Here is a 21388-nt window from a genome sequence, read left to right as displayed (position 1 = left end):
TTGTATGCTGTGATTTGAATACACTATATTTTGTCATTCAGTCATAAAGTGACGTTCAGTCTACACATTAGCAGCAGCTCTGTGTTGTCTGACAATTATTCTTGCACTCATTTTATTCTCCCATATAGAACGACACAATGTAACATAGCTCTGTTTACACAATGCTGTACCCCCCTCCAACTGTATATGTTCCCCATCTTAAATCTTGAATATGGAGAATTAGGCATCATATATATTTTCTGTTTTTATGTTTTGTGTGAGGACTGCGGATGAAAATTAGCATCTTTGCTAATCCCGGTGTATTTACGTTCATGTGACGTTCATTAATATGCTCTGTCCTGTCTAAATAAACAAATAAAGTAAAGTAAAGTAAAGATAATTCGACCCGGTAAAAACGGGTCGAACGGACTCGAATTTGCGGTTGGTCGAATAGTCCTGGGTCGAAATCTCTGGTGACCGCATGAACAGCGCTCGAGCACTCAGTTATGGCTCTGGATCTACTCTAAGCTCTGGATGCTCTGGATTGACACAAATAATCAGCCAATTAACGCCTCCGACGTCACGAGCTGAATCAACTTTAGGAGCGAATCACACTTCGGGGTAGGCGGTACCAATGGATCACGTGACCTCAACATGGAAGCAGCAAGGTGGTTTTATATTAGAGAGAGAGCTAGTAAAATAACAGAACACACTGCACGCTTTGTTTTGGTTTTGGAAACACCGATAGTTAACATGTTCAATGAACTCCCGTCCGTTTAGTCATTTGGCTACGGTCTTAAATGTCTCTGGAATAATTAACTAGCAGCAGTTTAGACAAATGATTATGCAGGTTAGCTTCTTGACTGCTAGCGATAGCCAGGCAGGCAGACTGCATATGCTATGACCTAGTAAACAACACGCCGCTGCTGCTTCTCATTATAAACAGTGACATACACACTGTAACTGTTTTGGACCATCCGTAGGCCTACACAGGAGCTGCTGAGAAGAACGGAACAGAACTCGGGATGAACCGAAGGGACAGACGAGAGAGAAATCGGAGGGGATACGGCGGACAACGACGCGAATGGCACAGGACCACACGGGAACAATGGTAAAATATCTATCAATATATCCGATTATTAATATGATGAGCTGTTTGTACCGCGTACGGCATTCAGCAGATATTTTCCAAGGGGCCCGGGGCCAAAATAAAAACGCCTAAATTGCAAATCGAATTGATAACAAATAAATAAATCCGAAAAGTGCTGCTTTTCATGCATACCAATGGTTGTATGCAGTTTATGCACGCTATTATTTAGTTTGCAAGCAAGCAACGATCCATCTGCATCAAAGTTGCAACAAGCTGCAGCCCATTCATAGAAACGAATACTACTATATGATCTGATTGTTTAAATGACGAAAACATCAGCAATGTCGCTGCTGTATGGAAAGCTTGGGTTGTCCTCTTCGTCTGTATTTGTGTCAATACCTTTTCAGAAAATAATCCACTGCTTGTTGTTTGCCAGTGAAGCCATGATTGTGTCTGTTTGAGTTTCACCCGTTTTAAATCACTCCACGTGATCACAACATGTGGTATGCAGGGGGTAGCAAGTTGGATCTAAATGAGTTCATTGATCCTGATGGTGATCAAATAATGGGTTTATACTTTTCAACTGAACCAAAATAAGATTTTCTGTCTTTGTTCCTTATTATGAACAAATCTGCAGTGTTGCTCCCACTGTCCCACACCTAGTCCAACCCTTGCACAAAACAAGCCAAAGACATGCTCTCTCCTTTCTAATTTGTGCTTGCTTTTTGTTTTACGCAAAATAGAACAGTTCACCTGAGGCAACGGAAGCTAGTGGGAAATGGGAATGACATTTATGACCTTCTAGTTCTAGACCAGTGTTTCTCAAAACATTTCCCCCTATCTGAACATAATTTATGCCAGGGACGGGACCCCCATAATAAAGTAAGATAGTTAAAGTTAAATTAAACTGTTTCTAAATGATCAAAAATATTCTCTCTCGAAAATGTCAGATCTGCAAGCTCACAATGTGTTGCATCATGACACGGTCTTTTACTTTATTTGTTTATTTAGTCGGGACAATGTACATTAATGAACATTACATTAAAAATGCAGTGTAAATATACCAGATTTAGCAAAACATGCTAATTTCCATCTGCAGTCCCCAGACATCGAACATCAAACCGTACAAACAGGGCTGACATACAGGACATAACATATATACCTAGTACATTTCAAACGTTTTAAGACTAGTAAGAATAAAAAATAAGAAAAGATTAAACTTATTAGGGTAGGTTTACTCTAATAAGCTCTCTGATACTGCATAAAAAGAGATACACCTAAAATAATTATAAGTGGTTGCAGCTTTGATTTTCAAGCAACCATTTTTTCAAATTGTATTTAAAGGAGGAAAATGTAGCACATTCCCTTATATGCAGAGGAAGTCCATTCCATTTTATACAGCCCTGTACTGAGAGGACATTTTGGCCGAATGTTGTTTGCCGGTGCGGCACTTCGCAGTCTCCTCGAGTTGTTGCTCTGGTACTGATTCCCCTATCGGGCTTTCGTTTGATGAATTCACTTAGGGGGGGCGGGCGCAGACCATGTAGGGTCTTGTATATGACCCCAACCTGTTAATTTTAAAGTTATCAATCCAGAGGATGTTACAATGATGATATGAGTGGGGCTTCCTGTCAAACACCTTGAGCGCACTCTTGTAGAGCTGCTCTATGGGTTTGAGAGTAGTCACACCTGTGCAAGACCAGTTTGTGAAACAGTATTCAATGTGTGATAGGATCATACAGTGAAGATACAATCTGGCCGCTCCAGCTGTCAGGAATGGTCTAATTTTGAGCTTGCAGATCGTCTATTTTCGATTTGCCTAAGTTTAAAATAGGGGTGAAGTTGTTGATGTTATAATAACAAAATAGCAAAATACCGCATTTTGCTGGGGAGTGTGGGGCCCCCCTGGAACGAGGAATGTGATGATGTATGATGATAAGAGTGCCTCTCACTTCACATGGGTGTGATTTTACTCTTTGTATCTGCAAAGTGTTTGTTTCATAAAAATCCACCGTAGACATGCTATGAGCTACTAAGTGTTGGAGTTTGGAAGCACTTGTTTTCATTAACGCATTGTGCTGCTGCCTCCTACATTATGTGCACATTTGAAACAGATGGTACGCAGGGCCGTTCATCAGTTACTTCCGACGTGCGTTTCTCCAAAACCAGAAAAAATACCTGCACGAATTTCTTGACAAAGTAGCTCATAACATGTCTACGGTGGATTTTTGAGTGGTGCAAAGTGTTGTTTGGAAGCACTCTTTTTGAGTGGTGCAAACCACTCCAACAACCAGCTTTGTTTGTATCCGTGTTTGTGTTTACCTGTACGTGGGGCCCAAAAGAATGAGCATGGTTACTATGGTCACTGACATTACGTCAGACCACAGCTGATCAGGCTATATAAGACCTTGCACCACTCAGTTCACACGGGTGTGATTTTTTTTATTAAGGGGTCGCGCTGCTGCCTCCTGCATTATGTGCAAATGCGAAACAGATGGCACGCTCAGTTCAGTGACTTACGACGAGCGCTTCCAAACTCCAATCGCTTGCACAGAATTTCTTATGTCTACGGTGGATTTTTATGACACAAAACAGACAGGTGAGGGTCTGATTTTATGAAACAAACGCTTTGCAGATTGAAAGAGCATAATTCATGCTTGCCTTACAGCTGCAATGTTGGTGAGTTTAACGTTGTTTAATACAAGCATATCGGAATTTGATTTGGATTTGGAGGGTATTGTGGACTGGCCTTTATGAACACTACTGAGATCTCTATTCTAAAATAACAGATCTACAAGATCACAAGTCAACACATCACATTTCGCCACTTTATGAACTTGTAGATTGGCTATTTTCGGGGGCAAGGTGCCGCAGTCGGTAGTGCTGTCGCTTTACAGCTAGAATGTCCTGGGTTTGATTCCCGCTGGGGACGTTGTGGGCGCTGGCGGCCTGTTCTCTCCTCCGTGTCATCAGTTTGCATGTTCTCCCCGTGACCCCTAGGGTAGGTACCCGCACAAAATGCAGTAATGTTGGTCCCTAAACTGCTTCCCCTTGGCCAGCCGGGGCGCCTGATGAGGAGGGGAAAGGAACTGGTTGGAATAACGTGTTCCTTCCACGCGCTACGTCCAACCTGGGAAACTCCCCCCTGTCAGATGAAAAGAAGCGGCTTGGACATTGAAGGAAGCATGAGGTCAAGTTTGTTGCTGTCCCCAGGTTGGCAGAGGGAGTGTAGCGCCCAGGATTACGCTAGGCAATTATTGACACTGGGTGAAAAAAAAAGGGTTACAATAATTGTGGGATAAAAAAAAAGAAGAGATTGGCTATTTTCAACGAAGATACAGTATTTAGCTTGTAGTACATAACCCTGGCGGACTACGGTCAACAAAATGTAAGTGGTTAAGCTTGACGGGGCAGGAAATTACGACACTCATTTCATTTCAACAATATCATACAGATTTGAGACGGAAAAATACGTAAAGTTGTCCTCGCAGCAGTGTTGGGTGGGGAAACAAATCCTGTTTGTTTTGACCCTCAGGCACAGCGACCCTCGATCTGGACCTTCAACCTCTCAGACGAGTCAAGATGGTGGCAGCTCAACTCCCTCTGCTGCACCCAGCACTGAGCCACCTGGTGAGTACAGCAATGGTAATAATGTAATGTGTAGGCCTTTAAAGTACCCCCTGGTGTAGGCATTTAAAGTAATTAAATTCTATCTTTATAAATGTGCAGATACACTGACTCCGTATATGTTGGTTTGTTTACTGTTGAGTGAGAAAACAATGTTGAACATTAAGCTAGTTATCTGGGGACCCCCCAAAATTATTTAAATACAACCACGGTAAACAATGCTGCAATGCATATTTCTGTGTAACCACTAACCACTGAAAAATGTTCCAGTATAGAGGGTATGCGCATGCTTAAAGTGAATGGCACATAGAGTGGCAAATCGAGTGGCAAAGCAACATGCAAAGTGACTTTAACATTGTTTAACGTTGTTTAATGCAATCAGATATGACTTTTCTGTTTTGATGTATGGGCTGTCAAGGCCAGAAAGTAGTTTTTTGCCACTCAGTAGGCATTCCTGCATAACTTCCGGGTTTGATGATGATGTCACACGCATACCCTCTATATGTAACAAATATAGTTTAGTGACGGCAAACTTAACTTTTAGTCATTTTGTTATGCAAATACCAGGTACATTATAACTGCAGTAAAATGCGTTCTGCAGGGGAAGGTGTCTCTCCTCCATTCACACATCATCTGAGCCACTGTGTGTGTTATTGTGTTGACTGCTGCAGATTGTTGCGTGTTGTAGAATGACTGCTGCAGATTGTTGCGTGTAGATCGGTGGTTCTCTACCCTTTTCATGTGAAGGAGCCCCAAATTGATTGCATTTGGCCACAGACCTCCTTTTGAAAAATATTTTGTGCTTGCCTTTAGGAGTCTAGGAATAGAGCCCTGCATCGGTACTTGCAGGACCGTCGCCCAACGCAAATGTTGCGGCCACGGGTGGCCCCTGGGTGTCACCGAACACCCACTTTAAGAACCACTGTATGGTCTCATATGAACAGAGTAAATGGTTCCATTGAGCTGGAACCTGGAAGCATGCTGCGTTTTACCCAACACTCAAACATTTCAGTGAGCGTAACTCAAGGCAATATAGTATACCGCAGTGAGACAGCCATAAAACCGGGCCAACCAGATAGAGCAGACAGTAAAATTGACATACAGGGACGCAGCTTGGAGCCTGGGTTGAGTTCTAATTATTCAGGTTATTGGCACAATCTTTTTTCAGATTAAAGTGTCCTTGAGCAAGACACTAAACTCCCAAACTGCTCCATCGGGTTTCTGCTCCATAGCTGCCACGTGCCCTTTGTAGTTAGTTAGAATGACTTAATAATATTAATGCAGAGGACATGCATCCCAGGTGTGTGCCAGTCATACGTCTATTTCTGATAGGGCTGCCACGATTATAATTTAATTGTCACAAATAATTGCGATTTATTTATTTGTTAGAACATATGATGAAAGATTTGCACAGTTGCACATATGACAAATAACTGAAATAATAACAATTAAACCCCATTAAAATTATATTATTTGCCATTACCCTCTCAGTTATAATATAAGCATCACTGATTATAATTTATCAGATCTAATTTTGTAAATATTTTGTGAAAGCAAACAAATGCTCACCCCCGCAATATTGTCGCAATATCGATATTGAGGTATTTAGGTAATGGGTTATTTTGTATGTCTGCTTGTTAGTTCTCTCTGCTATTGAGTCACCGATCATGCCTGTCTCTTCTGTTCCTTCTCCAGAGCTGCGGGGGTTTTACTTTGACGCGGACAAGAACCGTTATTTCCGCCTGCTGCCCGGACACAACAACTACAATCCTCTGACCTGCGAACAGCTACTGGAGAGGGAGAGAGAGCGCCGGAGAGCAGTGATGCTGACAAAGGACGATATGCCCAATAAAGTAGGTCTACTCTGGGAAGGCACATGCAAAAAGCTGTCTCATGATTGATTAGAGCCCCCGACTAATACAAGATTATTTTGGAGAACTCTAGACCAACGATTACCGATGTTTTGACCGATATGGGATAGAACATTTGTATTGGCATTACAATAAATAAAATAAAACACCAACGAGGACACCAAAAAAAGTGGACACACACATCATCTATTGTGATTCACTATTTGGTCAGGAGTGCAATTGATTTTGGCAATTGATTTGAAAAACTTTGATTTGATCTAGTTACTGTTTCAGAACATTTAACTTACATTATAAGCAAACGTGAAATACATTTTATTTAGCCACTTAAGACAAAAAGAGAAAATGTTCACCTAAAACGACTTGCCCAAAACAAGGCCTCCGGGTTGAAAGTGATTTAAAATCGAGACTCATTAGACGATACAGATTAAAATAATCTAATGACCGAATATATATATATATATATATATGGGCCAATCTGATATATCAGTCTGGCGCTACTCTACTACTAATTATTCCATGTATCGATAGAATATCCACCAAGAAGATAATCTCTAGTTTCAGCCCTAATCTCTACCTAGAGTCCAAGAAAGATGTTATCAGAGCAAGAAGAAATGCAGTCGTGCAGTTACTGTATGTACTGAAAGGGCGTGAATGTAGATATAGCCTCTGTCGGGTGGAAACCGCATATGTCCGAAACTGCGTTTCCAGCTTGTTGATCTGATACTTTTGATGTGACGTTGTAGTATCCTAGTATGATGCCGTTGATTCAACACAAAGTTAGAATATGGACATGAGCGGTCACTGCCCGACAGAAACAATGTATAATTGTTTGTTACAGCATTTATTGATGTGACATGTGTGTTTATGTTTGACAGAAAGCTCCAAGAACTGGTCGCAACACAGCTATGCTGATGAATCAAAAACACCTAGGGCTGCTATCTGGGGACGCCTATTGTAGGTACTGTATCAGCGCACACACTCACTCACTCACACACTCACATGTTTGGACTGCCAAATGGCTATCAATAGCAACAGACTGCATCAGTAAAATTGTGTTGCTAGGGTCCAAGTTTATTTCCTGCCAGGCAGCTGAAACAAAGTTTGACCCATCTAGTAGTACAGGGGTCTGCAACCTTTTTGTTTTGCCATGTTTTCATTTTCGTGATAGTCAGTGTGCCATATATAATTATGACACCAGATCAAAATTAAATATTCCCAACTGATTTTGATTGTCCTTATAGGATACACATAACAAGCTTAGAAATATTTTCAGGATGTAATGATCATTCAAGTCAGAGCAATAACCCACCTAATGGGCCTCAGTCATGAGTAGGAGTTTGAATTAATGTACAATTATGTGCAGGATGTAAATGATCATATAATTTGTAGATGTGAATGGACTTAATTTAACTGACTACACCTTTTTGGAATATTTAACTTGAAAAGAAAAACCTTCTCTCCCTCACACTTATGCCAGTGATCACCCTCCCCTGTGCCAATGGTGCCTAAGGTTGCCTGCCCCTGTAGTAGTAGACCTGAACTCATAGTCTACTAATCGTTTGAGGGAGTCTGATTCGACTGCCAATCTCTTAGTCGAATAAGACTCAAATTAATAAAAAAAAATATATGATTGCATGATTCAACTGAGAGATTGTCCCAATTTGTTATATTTATTGATTAAAAAACAAATAAAAATACAATCCAATACTATGGTTTGAACTAGGGTTGTCCTGATCGGATCTGGTGATCGGAAATCGGGGCCGATCACGTCATTTTCAAATGATCGGGATCGGATCGGGAGCGTGATCGGGGCATCCCTAGTTTGAACCCCAAAGAATTGATAGAAGAGATTATTCTATTACTATTGGATGTGCTAAGTCATAAAAAACCTTGTTGATGCCGCGTAAACCCAGGGTTTACATTATGTCGCAAAAATCAATGCTGCTATGGACCAGAGCTATGCTGTGGAAACAAATTCGTTGCAGCTCGGCATTGGCGAAATATTTCTGTCAGCCGTAACAGCTCAGCCTCCGCTCCCAAGGTGGAGTTAATGTTACCTCGCTGTACTGTGGACCGTGTGCAGAGAATAGCACATCTACAAGCTTACAGCGCGTCGCGCATTGTTTAGGCATGCGTTCATTTTAGGTTTGTTCTTGACTCGTTTCTGTCCCACCATAAGGTACTTGTGTAATGGGTAAAATATCACTGATATCCACGAGCAGATCAGACGTGTGCTTTCAGAACGGAGCAAAACAACACTACGGCAGGCACAAAGGGACAAGACATTACAATAGGGAAAGAGGCCATCTTGTGGCGATAGACTGTATGTAATAGCAGTCTCTGAATAACAAAATATTACTGATCGTCATTTAACCCATTCTGGGCGGGAACCCCTTTTGGTGTTTTAACTAAGCATTATGTTATACTTTAGCTATTGAAAAATAGCAGAGCTACGAGCTAGTAGGTCTGCTATTTTTGAAAATTTGTGAAAATGCTGCACAAATCTTTGAATATATATATTCTTTCAGAAGACTTTTTTTTTTTTTACGTCAGGCCTAAATGGGCTAGACCAATAATGTGACCGCATGGCCACGTTAAAATGTATTCAATGGTAAAACCCAGAACCGCCGTGTTTTAGGTGATGGTAAACCAGGGTTTAAAATGTAGCAAACTTGCCCAAACTTAAAAGCTCACAACGCATTTCATTATTTAAATTGTGACATGTGAATTTCCGCAGAATGTTCCGTATTATGCACTGAATGGAGAAGTTAGGGTTCATGTGGTTAAGGAGTGTGTACTCTTAGACTTATAGGATGCATACTGGTTCTCAACCTATGGGTCATGATCCAAAGTGGGGTCACAGGAAGGTGCCGCTGTTGGGGCACCTATATAAACGCACATATGTATGTATGTATAAATAAAACCGGGAGAGGTTACAGCATCTGTCCAGTAAAGAACAACAAGCACCATATAAAGATAACTATCTTTCACCATTGTCTGTTTGTTTAGTTACAGTTGGTGGTGGTGTGTACTCTGCCATCCACTTGACTTAGAAAGATTTTAGAAGTTTAAAGTTTTTCTGGTTTTCGCTCTGTTTCCAGGGCTATCCATGAGATGAAAGATTGTTTCATTATTGTAATGGTTTCCTGTGTGTCTTCAGGGCCGTCCATGAGGTGAAAGTGAGTGGAATGAGACGACACAGACTGACTGTCCAGAGCTCGGACAGCAGCTACCCTGATACAGACAACTTCAGGCGGATAGTGGTAATGACACACACACACACACTTCTACAGCACCTTTATCCGAAACGCTTTACAATGTGCATTACATTTACCTCATTCATACACCGATGGCGGAGGAAACCATGCAAGGCACCAAACCTGCTCATCCGGAGCAGTTAGGGGTTCAGTATGAAATATTAAATATGACGTATTTTGGCCATAATACATTTTATATTTTAATTATTGGAGTCGGTCATTGACAGTTATTTGCAGCTTTTGTTCACAAGGCCTAAAAGCCACACAGTAAAATAGTTAATCGCAAGTATTAGTATGACAATTAATATGCAAGTAAAATGCCATAGTTGTGTGACGGCCCTAATTTTGCATCTCTGTGTCCCCACCTATTCCTCGCCGGTCTCTTCCAGGGCGACTCGGCGTGTGAGAGGGTGTTCACGGTGAACGACGTGCCTCACGGCGGGTGCAAGTACGGCATCATGACCTTCAAGGGCTGCAAGCGAGGCTCCATGTCTGCAGAGATGTGTGACAACCTCTACTTCACCAACCGCAAGGTGGACACACACACACACGTTGGGATTAATGTTACTTATGTACAGTAAATATATGATGCTACAGTTAGTTTCAGCACCTTAATAGAATAGAGCAATAAACCCCAAGAGACCATAGTTCACGAAGGCTTTTTTTGAGATAATCACAATTATGTTTTGTATAATCTTCAATCGTTCCATGTTGAGAAATATCCATACATTTTAAAACATTGTTAAAAAATAGAAGATCTACAAGCTTACAACACGTCACAAGCTCATAACTATTTCTGCTATTTTGTCAAAATAATAAAGAGAAATGTATTTGTCAGTGATTTCTTTGTATATTTAAGTTATTGTTCATATCTGCCCTGTGCAATTTGTGATTATAAAGGCAAACAAATACAAATTGTAACGTTCCAATGTTCAATGCAACAATAAAAACCACATTTAAATCGTTAATTGCAATACGTGACAGTCCTAGAACTATGAAGGGTGCACATTGTGCAACAAACATGATAGGTGGAGCATATAATCAGCATTGATCATAATAACGCAGTCATATCGCACCTCAAATGTGGTCACAATTCATTGCCCAACTTTGAAACCAGCATGTACCGGTATATATTTTCTGAAAAGTTTACTTTATACATGTGCAGAAATGGGACACCTCTATTTGGCTCTCTTGCCTCTGTGCCCTTGTGAGAAAGGTGAGACCTTGAGCTGCTGTCTCAAACATGAATGTGTGTGTTTCAGGTGAATTCCATCTGCTGGGCGTCGGTCAGCCATCCAGACTCACACGTGCTGTATCCTTCCTTCAGTCTTGTTCTGTTGGCTTGGATTTAGAGACCTGAGGCCAATTCTTATAAATGTCTTCTAACATGTATTGTGAAAAACCTTTGTTCCTTTATCAGTGGTGCTCAAACCTTTTTCATGTCAAAATGTATTTTGCCAAAATTATATTCAAAGATTTTCACAATTTGTCACGATCTTTCAAAAATAGCAGACCTACGAGTTCACAGCCTGGCAAGAAGTGACGTGCTGTGAGCTTGTATATCTGCTATTTATTTTATAGCCAAAGAAGTACAAATAAAATCATTTTGTTAAAATCTAAAATGATACGGATTGTTTCCCGGCTTTAATGGGTTAACGTTGAAAATAAAAAATATATCAACTAGGCATGCTGCCAAAATAAGCTCCGCCGTTTATCGCTTGAATCAACTCTTCGATCACTCGAGGATCTTCCATCAGGAATTCTTGGTGAGTTGGGTCTCGAGCTCAAAAGGTTTGGGAACCACTGCTGTAGATCTCCTGTAACTGATCTGCCGATCTCCATGTGGAGATGAATGTTCCTTAACCTTCACCCTGTTCAGGCTGTGTCTGGTGGGCATCGCAGAGACCCCTGGCTGTGTCAGCCTGCTGCCTGTCTCTCTGTTCAGCAACTCTAACCCAGGTCTGATAAGATCACACTTGAGCTCACGTTGATTTTCAACAGTTTTTATACATACCTTTCACATTAGTGGCTGGAGCGCGCGCCTTTCGTAGGCGGACGGCCTACGAAACGCTTTCCTAACGCCAAATCAAATGGGTTCAGATTCGGGCCGAGCACCGAAGTCGGTACTTTTAATGGCATCAACCGCATCGCATTCACTTACAAATGAACGATACCCCCGGCCCGTTTCGGTACTCTTGTGGCCGGTCGCATCCGTTACAGTTAGGCTACTGACATTTTAATGTGTTAGTATACTCGTTACTTTATGTGAGGAGGATTAAATGTTCATTATGATCCAACATCTATCTATACTTTCACCCTTAAAGGGTAAGACCACTTTTTTTAGAGGTTTGGGTTGTTTTCTTACCTTATTATGGGCAAACTATTCCATTCCATGAGTTATTTCGCTCCGTTGTGTTGTTTATTAGCAATTAAAGAAATAAAAAATAGGGTCCATTGACTTCCATTGTAACGGATTAACAGCTCTTAAAGTCACTATTTTAGCACATAAATGAACGCAACAAAAGCTGATTCTGACAGTTTATGACATCAGGAAAACTCATGCGGTCAACTTTGTCTTGTTTTGACTAATTTGTGTAGAAAGAAGATCCGGTAGGTATGCCTACGCCGACCGAATCAACGATCTGATTGGACCAAAACTGTACACCACTTCCTTATTGGAAATGACGGATGTAAACACATGGATTTGATCTCGTCCGCTTGTCACTAAAAACATACACAATGGACGTGTTTGAGGGAGACACTTTAGAAGACACTTTAGAAGAAGTGTGTAAAGTGTCTGTGTCTGGGACTGCTCATATGCGAGGCTGCAGCTGGATGCATCTCAAACAGCGTGGAGACTTCTGTTTACAAACGAAACCTCGCAAGACGACCTGCGAGAGTTGGGAACGCCGTAGCACTGCTTCAGTCTATCTCCGACTAAAATAGTAACTTTATAAATCTATCTTAAAAGACGAAAATAAAACCGCATGAGTTTTCCTGGTGTCATAAACTGTCAGAATCAGCTTTTGTTGCGTTGGTTCATGTGCTAAAAGACTGACTTTGAGAGCTGTTTCCCCGTTACAATGGAAGTCAATGAGCGACTTTTTTTATTTCTCAAATTTCTAATAAACAACACAACGGAGCGAAATAACTCATGGAATGGACTAGTTTGCCCATAATAAGGTAAGAAAACAACCCAAACCTCTAAAAAAGTGGTCTTACCCTTTAACCATTAGTCGGGTTATTTGTGTAACGTAAACGCTGTTATCGAATTACCCATGTGTCTGTCTGTCTTCATATCTGTGTGTCTCTGTTTTGTGCTCTCAGACCAGCCGGGCATGTTGTGTAGTTTTAAGATCTCTACAGCGTGGTCGTGTGCCTGGTGCCTCAACCCGCAGGCAGACAAGATCTTCAGCACAGGTCCGACCAACCACAATCCCCTCTAAATACATTTTTATTATCACATTACCTTTGTGTATAGATGCACTGATAAAACAAAAACACATCTGTGCAAAATACTTGCCAAATGTATAGCAGAATTTGAGATTGTTGCGCACTGAAAATACCTGACAAACGCTCAATGTGTCGGATAACTCGGGTTAAGGGTAAAAAAGTGACCATGGAAAAAAAGGCATTCATTAAAAAAAATACTGTCCTAAACTTTTGGTGTCCTCACAAGCATGGTAATTGGTGTGTGTTTGTGGGTGCAGGTCTGTCTCGCAGGGTGATCGTGAAAGACGCAGAGACGGGGCGCACACAGACGTACGGCGTTAGCAGTGACGTCCTGGCTCAGCAGTTTGCTCTCAGGGTGAGGAAACCAACCGGGAACTTTGCTAAGTAAACAGTGTTTGTTGAGCGTTTCAAATCTTACGCCAGAGGCGGTGTCGACGGATATATCACAATTTTATATGGATTTACGATTGTGTTACAAATGGCTCCGTTTGTAACAAAAGAGGAAGCCCACACAAAAAAAACATTTTATAAACTTTAGCAGTAACTGAAAATGGTAAACAAACTGTTACTAAAAATAGTAACAATGATAATCAGTAGTATCAGTGGTTTGTGCAAGTGTATGGATGAGTGTAACATGTTGTGTAGGTGTACAAATTATACTTAAACAAACTCCAACATCAAAGGTTGGAGTGGTCCCAGGGAGCTGCATGGCGAGAGAGAGCTGGAGATTGGCCATGCACCCTCTTATATAGAGGTAGCACCAGGTGGGCCAGATCTCCACTGATGATGCTCCACCCTCCAATCTTCAACAGACACACCATATTAGTAACCATGACAACCACATGAGATAGCCTGACAACCCCAGGGTTGTCACAATCGGAAAAAACAAAAAATAATTGACTGTGAAAGTATGCTTTTTTTGAGTGCCATGACACTTAGTCACACAAATCAGGCTTTAAAATGTTTGCTTCTCTCCCTCACTATCTCTCTCCCACACACTCAACCCACCTTTTCTCTCTTGTCCTCAACAACTCCACTCTCTCCTCTCCCCCTCTGTCTCACTCAATTCCTCTACTCACTTTTCTCCTCTCTCCTCCCCACTATTCCTCTCTTCTCTCTCCTCTCCCTCACTGTCTCGCACACTCACTCCCTCTCTCCTTTTTTTCCTCTTCTCTCACTCCCTCTGTCCGACTCCCATTCCCTCTCAGGCGCCTGTGTTGTTTAATGGCTGCCGCTCGGGGGACATCTTCAACATAGACCTGCGTCAGGGCAGGCGTAGTAAGGACAGCTGGAAGTGCTGCCGCTTCCGCCAGGAGTCTGCGGTCACCTCCATAAGCCTGCTGCACGACGAGAACTACCTGCTGGCCGCTGACATGCTGGGACAGGTCAGCGGCATGGCTTTTTAGTTGACCGTTAATTGTTTATAAATTATAGTAATTGTGATTTAAGGATTTTAAATGTAGGTTTGACATAATAAAACTGTATGAAATACATACATTACATGCGTAATTCAAATAAATGTTTCTGGGGGGCGCTGATAGCCGAGTGGTTGAGGCGTGTACCACATAGCCCCCGGTGCCCGACGGCGAGTCCTGGGTTCGATTCCTGAGCTTGACGGACCATGTCACTCAACGATTATCTCTCTCTCCCCGCCAATAGAAAATATATTTAAAAAAAATGTTAAATACTTTTTGCAAGTATGACAAACTAGAGCTTATATATATTTAATAATTGTATACTTTCCAAACATTCAGAAATAGCCAATCTTCATTAGTTAATTTTTTATCCGACACCAACCTGAGCCAGATGAACACGTACCCCCCCGATGCAATTATTTGAATGCATTACATCTAATTATTTGCTGTGCGTTTTGTGTGTGCAGATCAAGCTGTGGGATGTGCGAGTGTCGAAGGTAGTGCAGGAGTTCAAAGGTCACAACAACGAGAGTGCCTACCTGCCCGTCCATGTCAACGAGTCAGAGGGGCTCCTCCTAGCAGGTGGGCTGCCTAGCAAACCGCTGGAAACAAGCGTGTCTGTCGCCGCTATCGGGCGGTGTCCAAAATTGTTACTTTTCACAAATTATTTAGTCACAAGCTCTTATATTAGCGCAGTACTCATTATTCAATCTTTATAACACTCACACAGACACACACCAAAAAGGTTCCAGTAGTCCCTTGCAAAATGAGTTGACCACATTTTAGAAGAAGTTTTTAAATTCTGCCTCAGGTCTACAGTACATGGGAAGCATTTTTTAGCAGTTTTATAATTTTGAAAAAATATGTACCACAAATCTTCTCCTCTGGGGGTCGCTGGAACAAATCGTTTTATGACAGTTGGTGCTATATCTTATCCATAAACGTATTTGACTTTTTTTAATTTTTACTATTTTGCTAAACCTTTTAAAATAGTTAAAATTGCCCATTTACAAGCTCACAATGTGTCGATATAGATCAGCTAGTAGTTGAACTATTCAAAAGTGTTTTTCAAATTGGTAAAAATAGGCAAAGAAGTTTAGGGATAACGGGTATAGCACTGGCGAAAATAGGGCCCATAGTCTGCGACCAAATATGTATGAATTTGGCGGTCCTTGGCACGAACAGGTTTTGAGAACCACTCTCTGTGTCGTCCACAGTGGGTCAGGACTGTTACACCAGGCTGTGGAGTCTCAGTGACGCTCTGCTGCTCAGGACCATCCCCTCCCCCCACCCCGCCGCCCGGGACCTCATCCCCAGCGTGCAGTTCTCCTCCCAGCTGGGGGGCCGGGGGGGAGCGCCCGGCCTGCTCATGGCCGTCAAGCACGACCTCTACTACTTCCCCTACAACACGGACTACCAGGACGCCGCGCCGCAGCCGCAGAGCACCTGAACCGGGAAGCGGGTTCTGAACACGGCCTGGTTTTCTGGGTATAGGTTTCTGGATATAGGGCTGGGTATAGGTTTCTGGGTATAGGGCTGGGTATACTGTAGTTTTCTGGGTATAGGGCTGGGTATAGGTTTCTGGGTATAGGGCTGGGTATAGGTATATAGTGCCAATTAATGACATTAAAGCAAACCCTCTCGTGTAATATTGGCTTAAATCCAGACCGGGTTCTGAACCAGGCCCGTACCCGGGTTCGAGGAACAATGATGCGTGAGTTGGTTCTTGTGATGCCACACTCACCCCACAGCTTTTGCAAGAGGAAAACAACAAATACTAGAAAAAGTGCCCCTCGGGGCAGGGCAGGTTATGGCCTCCTGGTTGGCGCTATAATAGGCCAATGTGAAAAGGGTGGCATTTGTTCTTATGCCTTTGATGGCAATTTGATGATTTTAGGCATTTTGTTCCAAAAATGTGTTTTACAAAAATCAACCTGTTGGTGGCGCTATAACAGGCCAATGTGAAAAGGGTGGGATATATTCCTCAGCCTAGTAGCAAAGTCGGTGAAAGATTTCACGTAAATTGCACACTGCGTTCATGATTTGAGGATTATTGTTCAAAACGGGCCAATCCTGCAAACTTTGAAAGCCAATGTTAGCCAATTAGGATGGAATATGAAATATCGGACAGATCCGTCTTCTTGAACACATGACTATAGAGATAGTGTGTAACGATTTGCGTGATTTTTGGACAGAATCTGGAGGAGTATAAAAAAAAATGTGTTTTTAAAATTCTGCCTCCTGGTGGCGCTATAACAGGCCGTTCTGAAAGATTTGGGGCAGAGGTTCATCGTTGGCATCCAGGGAGTGTGTGTGCAAAATTTGGCACCGGCCGGGTTAACGGTGCCGGAGATTAGCTGGTAATGGATGGACGGATGGACAGTCGGACACACACGGACGGAGTGCAAAACATACTCTCTCCCCATGCCTTCGGCCTGGTGGAGACAACAAATGTTACATTTAGCTGTTTTTTAAAGAATTTCTATGGCCTCCAGTGACACACACACCTTCCATTATTCATCATCAAGTTGTTGTTTTTTAATCTACCTCAGCTGTGAGCCCTAGGTCTGCAGGACCCCCGCAGTGAGGCACATGTCACAGTACAGCCTGTTTGTGGATATAACGCCACCCATCACTATCTGTAAACTCGGTTACAAACCTCCAAGGGGTCTATTTGGTCTCCCTGACTATTTAGTTGGGGACACCCCTGGAACCGCCTCGAGCACTCTCGTGGTCCCAGCACAGACAAAAAAAAATACTGAGAGACCATGTAACCACAGTTTTACATTCAGAGACTTGTTGATAATATGTATATCAAAATCTCATTATTGACATGACGTTATGGAAAAGAATGGCACACCAATGCAGAAGCTAATTTACTTTTATTTTTATCGTTGTTTGGGGCTTTCCCCCCCCCCCACACTTTTATTGTGGATAGGAGAGTGTAGAGACGGCAAACGCAGGGCCGATAGAGGGGCGATATGAGAGAGACACTGGGAGTCAGATTTGAACTTGGGTCCTCAGGACTCACAAGGAAACTTAGGATGCATAGGAACGTTGTGTTGGTGCTAACTTTACCATATGTCTACAAAATCCAAATGGTTTTCTGAAAAACCTATGTTGCTGTATCAGTGGTGCGCAAACCCTTTCATGTCAAGGACTCCCCAACCAAAGTTTTAACCAAAGTACAAAATAACATGCTACAATCTAAAATGACATAGATGCTTTCCCGGATTTAATGTGTTTGGCCCCCTGAAAAGATTTTGTGCCAGGGCCCCATAAGAGTTTTTGTAAACGAAAATGTCTTGAGAATAAACAACTTTCTAAATCTTGGCAACATAGCGGATGTACAAGCTCCCTTTTCTTAAATAGCCGATCTGCAAGCTCCCTTTCAAACAGTGTTGATTTTGTCGACTAAAACGATTTTTTTGTCAACTACTTTTTTCGCTGATAAACAAAAAAACTAAGCTATGATGACAAAATCTCTCAGATTAAAAACAGGGAAGAGATCCAGGCACTTTGAGTTAAAAAAAAAAAAGAAGGGAAAATACTTTATTAAACCAACATGTTTCGACCTAAACGGTCTTCATCAGGGCTAGATGGAAAAAATATATATAAAAAAATAAATGGACAAATGCTAGGGAGGGACTAATGGAGAAGAGATCCTGTCATTTTATGTTTGATTGCGCTTGGGTGTTGCGCTCTGAATATAGCAGATCTACAAGCTCACAGTCACAACGAATCGCGCTGTTTTACGTTTCCCCAAAAGGTTGAATGTTCTATTGACATCCATGTTTCTAAGGACAGATTGTAGCTAATGTTAGCTTAAATAACATTAATACAGTACAATCGTGATCAAAGTAAAGCAAAGTTCTTTGTTTACCCAGGGTGAATGGACTAAGCTTGAGATGCTTGTTTACAGCCAGACCCTGCTCATAGAACATTTCATGGTAGGGGTTCAATGCCTTGCTCAAGGGCACTTCACGCTTTGTACATTTAGAACGGTGACGAGACCGCAACCTTGCGGTTATCTGAAAGTTATATGCACACCCTCCCGCCAATCCGAATGTGTTTTTTTCCATGTTTTTTTTAATCATGTATTTTACAGACAGTAGGAACATCATTTGACAAAGTGTTGTGTTGCTGTGTGGAACGACTGAGGCCCACAAATCTGTCCTTGTTTCAATGTTGTTTTTTTCTTTCTTGATTGCAACAAAATGTTGCATAAATGTATCTCTGAATATATCATCATCATGTCACTGTCGGGTGGAAACCTTGTGTGTCCAAACTGTTGCAATGCATCCAATGTGGTTGTCGTTTAGTGTTTAGTCAAAAGCTCTTGTTAATACCAGTGTTGATTTCATTTCACCTGCCAAAATACATTTTAGTCGACAAAAAAACTACATTTATTCGACTAATATCTTATGATATTTATTCGATTAAAACTAGACTAAAATATGTCAGTTGACTAAAACTAAGTTACATTTTATTCAAAAGACTGACGAAACAAAAGTTGCTGTAAAAATCAACACTGGTTAATACTTGCCATTGGCTAAATATTTATAAAGCCCACTTTCAACCTTGACATCTCTACTTTTGGGAATGTCATCATGTAAAAACATCTTCAAGCTCATAACGTGTCGCATTACAAGCTTGAAGATCGGCTACTTCTGTGTGAAACAGGGCATTCATTCATGAAAAACAAAGCAGATGCAATATGGAGTTGGAAGATTTCTGACGAACAGTGGCGAATGGCGATGTGTAGAAGGAATCCTGATTTAATTTTGTTCATCTCGTGCAACACGCTACCTGGCGTGTTTGCGTCCTAGTCAGAGGCTGGTTGAAAGCGACATACGTTTGACCCTAACAAACATTATACAGAACTTCACTTCAAGTTTGTACCGAGTTGGTTGGAAGAAGACAAACTTTAGATTCTCAGGAAAATCACGTTTTAACTGGTCATAATAATAGTGTGAATGCCGCATTCGTTGGCCCTAGACCTAGAAAGGTGTCATTTTAATTGGGTATTGGATGGGGTAAGGTGTGGGGCGTGGTGAAGGGTGCGTGGTGGCTTTTGAGGTTGCAGTGCACAGATGGATAGCCTCAGAGTCCCTGGTGGCAGAATCCAGTGCTTCTCAAAGGTTTGTTGTGCATGATCCGGTGAGCTTTGTTGGTTCCATATAGAATAGATAATTGAGCCTGCCTGCTTACTCAGGGGATACATTGAATCTTGACCATCAGGTCAAAATTTGTGTCAGATCCTGTCTATAGGTGAGATATGACCTTTGACACAAACTAAATGTCTCAATAGAAGAGCAGGGAGACGACATGCAACCACCACAATTGTAGAAGTTATATTGTATTAACATACTCTGCTTAATACAGATTGGATAAATTGACTTTATAAAAAGTACTGTACTTAAGTAAATGTACTTGGTTACTTCCCACCCATGGATTCCTCTTCTCTGCTGTGGTGAATTACCTAGTGAGACTGCTACTCTCCCAGGTGACTCCCAGGCCCCTTTCGCTTTCACTGAACCGGCAGCCTGTTTTTTTGTTCCAGTTCCAAACCAACTTTTAGGGTTCTGTACCCAATTCATTTTCACTGGAAACACTCTGAACTAGATAAATATTAGGCAGGGAAAAAAATAAGCGAACCGGTTCAACCTGGGTGGAAAAGGGGCCACTGCCAGAGTGACCCTCTGCTACAGTGGAAACAGACTGGAAATAGGTTTCAGTTTCAATTAATGCAATTCCTGCATTATGTAGGAACTGTTATTCAGTACCGTTACTTTTGTCCAACTTACTCACAGGACAGTTTGAATGTGTGAACATTTCTTTCTTAAAGGCTTAAGTCATTGATACAAGAGTAAACCCATGTATGGCTACCACTTTGGGGGGGAAACCCCTAACAAACACACATTGTTTTTATTGTCTTGACTTAAAGGGTAAGACCACTTTTGCAGAGGTTTGCTCCAGTGATTAGAAATTAATTCAAAATATTCTCCTCATTGACTTACATGTACGCTGAAATAGCTGTCAAAGTCACTTTTTTAGTATGTAATCAAGCACAAACGTTTGATTCAGACAATATAGAGCATCACCAAAACTTGTGGTTTTATTTTTTTATAAAAAATTTAACTTCCTGTTGATTTTACTATTTGAAGATCTGGATCCGGATCCACAGATCCAATCTGGGGTTTCTTCCTAATAAGAATGGACAAATCAACATGTGGTTTTTATTTATTTTTATAAAGATGTTAACTTCCTGAGTTTTGGTGATGCTCTATATTGTCTGAATCAACTTTGTTTACGTACTAGAAGAGTGACAGAGCTTTTTCAGAGTACAATGTAAGTCAATGAGGAGCATATTTTGAATTATCAATTTCTAATCACTGGAGCAATTTGTCCACATTTGGAGTTACATCATGGCAAGGTAACTACACAACCCAAACCTCTACAAAAGTGGTCTTACCCTTTAAATAAAGCCATCTTCTCATTTGAACTCCAGACCAGTCTACAGAATCACATTGGGACGTTGTGTGGAGACGAGCTGACCCTTTCACGCGTGAAAGTGTTGAAAGCGAATTCTCAATTTACCTCATGAGGGAGAGACGCGAGGATAATTTGTGATCTTTTATCCATTTACTTCCATAGAACATGACAAACTATTATGACTATAAGCTCTGTAAATAA

At 41.5% G+C, this 21388-nt stretch overlaps 1 protein-coding gene and 1 long non-coding RNA gene across 5 annotated transcripts in view; one reads left to right on the top strand and one right to left on the bottom strand.

Annotated features, from left to right (window-relative positions):
• LOC306940467 overlaps positions 1–20815 on the bottom strand; it is a 560182-nt gene extending 539367 nt beyond the window's left edge. The window contains exon 1 of the long non-coding RNA XR_013792025.1: positions 17139–20815. This is a non-coding gene — a long non-coding RNA (uncharacterized lncRNA). The remainder of the gene's footprint in view (positions 1–17138) is intronic.
• wdr21 (WD repeat domain 21) lies at positions 583–17147 on the top strand. 4 transcript variants are annotated; one of them, XR_013792024.1, is made up of 15 exons: positions 583–647; positions 963–1090; positions 4605–4699; positions 6392–6549; positions 7443–7525; positions 9728–9830; positions 10214–10357; positions 11087–11136; positions 11704–11783; positions 13152–13244; positions 13535–13632; positions 14486–14662; positions 15160–15274; positions 15910–16227; positions 16395–17147. XR_013792024.1 is itself a non-coding variant. In XM_079525557.1 (14 exons), the coding sequence occupies exons 2-14, from the start codon at positions 1005–1007 to the stop codon at positions 16140–16142; spliced, it is 1515 nt and encodes a 504-aa protein (XP_079381683.1). In that variant the 5' UTR covers positions 583–647; positions 963–1004; the 3' UTR covers positions 16143–17147. The 4 variants fall into 4 exon arrangements, 3 of the variants coding, with proteins under 3 accessions (XP_079381683.1, XP_079381684.1, XP_079381685.1); XM_079525557.1 differs by having other exon boundaries at positions 15910–17147; XM_079525558.1 differs by lacking the exon at positions 583–647 and having other exon boundaries at positions 749–1090; positions 15910–17147.
• Positions 20816–21388: the final 573 nt, after the last annotated feature.

This window comes from Electrona antarctica, assembly GCF_951216825.1.
Source record: "Electrona antarctica genome assembly, chromosome: 17".
NCBI lineage: Eukaryota > Metazoa > Chordata > Actinopteri > Myctophiformes > Myctophidae > Electrona > Electrona antarctica.
The sequence above is the reverse complement of the archived record's forward strand: the minus strand, read 5'-3'. Positions and strand labels throughout refer to the sequence as shown.